This window comes from Doryrhamphus excisus, unplaced genomic scaffold (genome assembly GCF_037039965.1).
Source record: "Doryrhamphus excisus strain RoL-2023G ecotype Guam unplaced genomic scaffold, RoL_Dexc_Guam_v1.1 HiC_scaffold_25, whole genome shotgun sequence".
NCBI classification, from domain to species: domain Eukaryota; kingdom Metazoa; phylum Chordata; class Actinopteri; order Syngnathiformes; family Syngnathidae; genus Doryrhamphus; species Doryrhamphus excisus.
In genome coordinates, this window is record NW_027621863.1 from 176623 (window position 1) to 182147 (window position 5525).

Genomic DNA, 5525 nt, shown 5'->3' on the forward strand with positions numbered 1-5525 from the left:
ACCGGATATTCCGATCGGAGAGATGTGGAACAGTCCGACGGGGGGGAAGCCTATGCGGTAAAATCCACCAAGAAAGGTCTTGATAGAAATTCTGTTGGCCAGTACGCTAGGGTCGGCCAAAAGGATTTGCCCAAAGCCCTGCCATAGGTTCCAATTGGAGCACTGCGGAACGGTCCGACGGAGGTTCAGATTTAAAATCTGCAGACTATTTTGATAGACATTTGGATCTGATTAGGTGCAAGGATATTCCGCTTAAAGACCACCGGTACGATTAGTCCAAGTTGGAATCGACGGCCAAATCTTTAGCGGCACGTGCGGGTGTTGATCTCGGCGACAACAGAGCATTGGGGGGGAGAAAGCGAAACAGACGCTGTTGCGATTTGACCGATAGCGTTGATCCCAAACGGATTTCTGTTTTAAGACATATCCAATTGGCACATATATAGAGAGAGAGAAGGAGAGAGAGAGAAGGAGAGAGAAGGAGAGAGAAGGAGAGAGAAGGAGAGAGAAGGAGAGAGAAGGAGAGAGAAGGAGAGAGAAGGAGAGAGAAGGATAGTGAGAGCTATGACGAGCGCGTGAGAGCTTGGTGAGCAAACGTAAACGTATTTCCTATTCATTGATATTAGTTTTGGTTTCCCTTCTCCGTTCAGGCGCCCAATGACCGACCGGCGGCCGTCGATTGACGAGGAGTTGTTCTACGGCCCCCTCTCGAGCCGAGCGCTGGTCGCGCATCACATCCGATCGTATGAGGATGCGCTTTTCCGAGGCATCCCGGCCATCCTGGCGGCTGAACCGCCCGTGACGGCGGGCGGCACCACAGTCGTCTTTGGCAAGCTGACGTTTGCGCCGCCCGTGACGGCTGACGGTCGGGCGCTGTTTCCGGCTGAGGCGCGGCGTGCCGACCTGACCTACGCCGCCGTTGTGTCGTGTCAGGCTGTCATCCGCGGCCCCGACGGGAAATCCAGCTGCACATCTGTCGAGCTGTGTCGGATACCTGCGGCGGTGCGGTCGGCCGTCTGCCGGCTGACAACCGACTCGGGCCCTGAGCCCGTGCCCGGCGAGTGCCCTTACGACCCCGGCGGCTACTTTATAATCAAGGGCAAGGAGAGAGTACTGATTCCGCACATCAGGCCGGCGTACGACCGACCTGTGGTGACGCGAGATCAGGACGGCTGGGTCTGCGAGTTCCGTAGCGTCTCGGCCGTCACAGGTCAGTCGGTAATGACCCGCGCGCACACCGACGGCCGGCGCACGCTTGAGTTCTCGTTGCCGTGCGTCAAACGTCGTGTGACGGCGGGCTCGGTGCTGCGGCAGCTTGGCGTGCCGTTCCGCACGGTGGCAGCTGACTGTGGGCTGTGCGCGCCCCTCAGCGACGACAAAGGGGCAGCGGAGCCCGTCCACCGCTGCCCGACGGCGGTCCATGCGGCCATGTGCGACATGCTGCTACGGCAGTGGGCTGAGGCGGCCGAGGAGGCTGCCGCTGCCAATGAGGAGACGGGGGAAGCCGCCGCCGCCGCTGCCCGACGATCAACCATCGAGATGCACAAAGATGGGTTCCCGCACTGCGAGAGACCCGCCGCCGCGACCGAGACGGCTGCCCATCTGGCGTGGATGATCAGAAGGCTGGCGGCGGCGGCCGGTGGGACGCAGGTCCCCTGCGACCGGGACAGCCTGGTCAACAAGCGGGTCGACTGTACCGGCCGGCTCATCCTCTTCCTGTTTCGGGGGCTTTTCAAGCAGTATGTCAAACTGGTGCGAAACGCGCTTGAGTCGCATCACACCGTCGCCCGCTGGTCGACCGGTTCGATCATCACCAACGGACTGGCGCTGTGTTTCGCCACAGGCAACTGGTCTGTCAAGCGGACCGGGCCTCCCGCCTACGTGCGCACCGGCGTGTCGCAGGTCCTGACCAACCACAACTACAGCGCCCGCCTCAGCCACCTGCGGCGGCTGACGCACGCCGTTGGCTACAAGGGGAAAAACTTTCGCGTCAGGCAGCTGCACGGCTCTCACTACGGCTTCCTGTGTCCGTACGAAACGCCGGAAGGCGAGCGCGTGGGGATAGTGCTCAACATGGCGCTGGGCTGCGGCTTTTCAATGGGCGTCCCCCGCAGCGAGCTGGATCTGCTGCTGCAGCTGGCTGGCCAGGTGCCCTTGGCTGGGACGGCCTCGCCGAGCGCCGACAGGTCTGAAACTTTTCTCTTCTCTGCTCCGGGCGCTTCAGGCGCTTCGGGGGCTTTGGGGGCTTCGGGCACTTCGGGCGCTTCGGGGGCTTCGGGGGCTTCGGGGGCTTCGGGGGCTTCAGGGGCTTCGGGGGCTTTGGGGGCTTCAGGGGCTTCAGGGGCTTCGGGGGCTTCAGGGGCTTCGGGGGCTTCGGGGGCTTCGGGGGCTTTGGGCGCTTCAGGGGCTTTGGGCGCTTTGGGGGCTTCAGGGGCTTCAGGGGCTTCGGGGGCTTCGGGGGCTTCGGAGGCTTTGGGGGCTTTGGGCGCTTCGGGGGCTTTGGGCGCTTTTGGGGCTTCAGGGGCTTCAGGGGCTTCAGGGGCTTCGGGGGCTTTGGGGGCTTCAGGGGCTTCAGGGGCTTCGGGGGCTTCGGGGGCTTTGGGGGCTCCGGAGGCTCCGGAGGCTCCGAGGCCCGCAACGGGGCCCGCAACGGGGGCTTCGGCGGCCGTAGCGGCCGTCACGCTGGTAACGGTCGACGGGGCGCTGAGAGGTATCACCGCCGATCCGGCCGGACTGGAGGCTTGGCTTGGCAGCCGGTTGCCATCTGGCGCAGGGTTGGTCTGGGACCGGGCCGCCGACGAGCTGCACCTGCTGGGTGCTGAGGGCCGATTCACGCGACCGGTGATCGATCTGCGAGGCAGACGAGGCCCGGCCGGCCGTCTCGTACGGCTGTGCGCTGAGGAGCTGGGCTGCCTGACGGCTGGCGTGGACTACGCCGACCCGCCGCCCGATCGGCTGCTGACCGACGTGGCCGCCGCCGCCGTGCCGTTCTACAACCACTCGCAATCGCCCCGCGTGGCCTACCAGTCCAACATGGGCAAGCAGGCAATAGGCGTGCTGGGCCTCAACATCCGCGATCGTTGGGACGCCACGCTGCATGTGCTGGACTACCCTCAGCGGGCCCTCACGGCCTCCAGGCTCTCGCGTGAAACCGGCTTTCAGGAGCTGTCGCACGGGGCTGTGGCGGTGGTGGCCGTGATGACGGCTCGCGGGTTCAACCAGGAGGATAGCATTGTGCTGAACGCCGCCGCTCTGGAAAGGGGCCTTTTCGGCTGCGTGACCTATCGCACCTACTGCGAGACGGCCCGTCGGCGGTCCCGGTATGACTACGAGACCATTGGCGTGCCACCCTACGACGTCCGCCGGGCGGACCGGGACTACGGCCTGTTGGACGAGGCCACGGGCGTAGTGTGTGTGGCTAAGGCTAGGGCGGCGGCAAAGGCCTCGGCCAAATACCGGCTCCGAGCAGGTTGCTGCGATGCGCCGTGGCTGCCCGCTGGCGTTGTGCTGGCGGGCAAGATATGGCACAAGCAGTCACCCGGCGGGCCGCTGCAAACGCGCGACGTCTCGATGGTCGTCCGACCGGGCGAGGAGGGGTACTTGGACCGAGTCGTCAGCGACCGAGACGTCGACGGCGCCGTCACGGTCAAGGTCCGGCTGCGGAGCGCTCGGTTTCCAGAGATTGGCGACAAATTTGCCTCCTTCACCGCCCAGAAGGGCACGTGCGGCGCCATATTTCGGCCGGAGGACATGCCGTTCTGCGCCGACGGCACAACGCCCGACCTGATCATCAACCCGCACGCCTTTCCCTCGCGCATGACGATAAACTATCTGCTGCAGATGTGTTTTGATCGGGCGGCCTGCGCAGAAGGCCGGCTCTACGACGCCACGGCTTTCGGGCACCCGGCCGTGGCGGCCGAGATCGAGGCGGCGGGCCGGCGGGCGGGATTGGCTGAGGAAGTGGGCGGCAGTGGAGGAGGCAGCGGAGGAGGTGGCGGAGGAGGAGGTGGCGGAGGAGGTGGCGGAGGAGGCCTAGTCTGCTGGGATAGCGTCATGTATTGCGGTCTGACGGGCCGTCGGTTTCCGGCCAAGATTTTTATGGGGCCGTGTCCGTACCAGCGCCTGCGACACATGGTCTCTGGCAAGATCCACTCCAGGGCCGGGGGTCCGCTGGATCCGCTGACCCGCCAGCCGGTGGCGGGCAGGAGTCGGGACGGGGGTATCAAGATAGGCGAGATGGAGCAGTGGTGTAAGATCAGTCACGGGGCGGCGGCCGCACTACGCGAGTCCATGCACGACCTGAGCGACCCGTACGCGCTTCCCGTCTGCACGCTGTGCGGCTACGCGGCGGCTGCCACCTCGGACCACTGCGAACGGTGTGAATCGGCCACCGTGGAGATGATGGCTGTGCCCTACACCACCAAAATGCTGTTGCAGGAGCTGCAGGCCATTGGCATCAAGATACGCTACAATATTGATACGCCGGATTGATCAGGACGGCCGAGCGGACGGCCGAGCGGACGGCCGAGCGGACGGCCGAGCGGACGGCCGATCGACGGCAAACATTAAAGGAACAAGGAAGCCTCAAACCCTAATTAGTTTTGGCACGGCCCTCCCTCGCTGGAAAAAATAAAAAAAAACACCATTGCAGTTTACGGGTAAACAAGTTTCAGCTGTGCCGGCTGCTCAAAACGGATCTTAAGATAATAAAACCTATTTAACCCCGCCCAGACAGCCAAGAGGCTGAAACCAATTGGACAGACAAACGATGGCATTGTTTGGCAAACATTTAACGCTTTGGCGGCTGAGCTAAAAACAACATTGTGTTCAGCAATATATATTATATATTATATATATATATTATATATATAATATATACAATCTAATTTCTTCCCCCCCCCACAACCCCCATCCCGGCTACCGTCCCAATAAAAATTAAAAACGTCTTGGTCGGCCACGACAGCGGCGGATAACGTCATATTGATCGGCGCGTTTCATCTGCGATAAACGTCACGATAGTATTGTCTAGTTTCACCTCAACTCTGAACTCGGATCGAGCGCCCGAGACGAGAAACCGGTGGAACGGCCAAAACCTGGTCAGCTCACCTTTGCTCGCCTCCGTTTGCCTCTGCTTGCCTTTGCTTACTTTTGCTCGCCTCCGTTCGCCTTTGCTCGCCTCCGTTCGCCTTTGCTTGCCTTTGCTTACTTTTGCTCGCCTCCGCTTGCCTCCGCTTGCCTCCGCTTGCCTCCGCTTGCCTCCGCTTGCCTCCGCTTGCCCCCGCTTGCCCCGGCTGTAACTATTTTCCCGCAAACACACGCTTCTTTCCCATCCGACCGCTTGTTCTAACATGCGGCACGACGGTGAGAACATCAAAACCAGTAAAAACGCTGACGCCTTTGAAACAACAATCGATCTGCCGGCTGCCGTGGAGATGCACGAGCGTTTTGGCGCTGTCGAAACCGATCGAGCCGAGCACCTGAGCCTGATCAACACGTCACCACCGCTGTCGCCGGCGGCTGACGAT

At 62.2% G+C, this 5525-nt stretch overlaps 1 protein-coding gene across 1 annotated transcript; it reads left to right on the plus strand.

The window, feature by feature from the left end:
- Positions 1-657: 657 nt before the first annotated feature.
- LOC144897942 (DNA-directed RNA polymerase II subunit RPB2-like) lies at positions 658-4491 on the plus strand. The gene is made up of 4 exons (XM_078788930.1): positions 658-2186; positions 2225-2685; positions 2774-3950; positions 4047-4491. Exons 1-4 carry the CDS (start codon positions 658-660, stop codon positions 4489-4491), a joined length of 3612 nt encoding a protein of 1203 aa, XP_078645056.1.
- Positions 4492-5525: the final 1034 nt, after the last annotated feature.

What these genes read in the sequence shown, in the direction of transcription:
- LOC144897942 (XM_078788930.1), top strand. Translation starts at nt 658, where the DNA reads ATGACCGACCGGCGGCCGTCGATTGACGAGGAGTTGTTCTACGGCCCC. An exon ending in CCGTAGCGGCCGTCACGCTG is followed by an intron (nt 2,686 to 2,773) that starts GTAACGGTCGAC and finishes CATCTGGCGCAG; the next exon opens with GGTTGGTCTGGGACCGGGCC. An exon ending in GCGGGCCGGCGGGCGGGATT is followed by an intron (nt 3,951 to 4,046) that starts GGCTGAGGAAGT and finishes AGTCTGCTGGGA; the next exon opens with TAGCGTCATGTATTGCGGTC.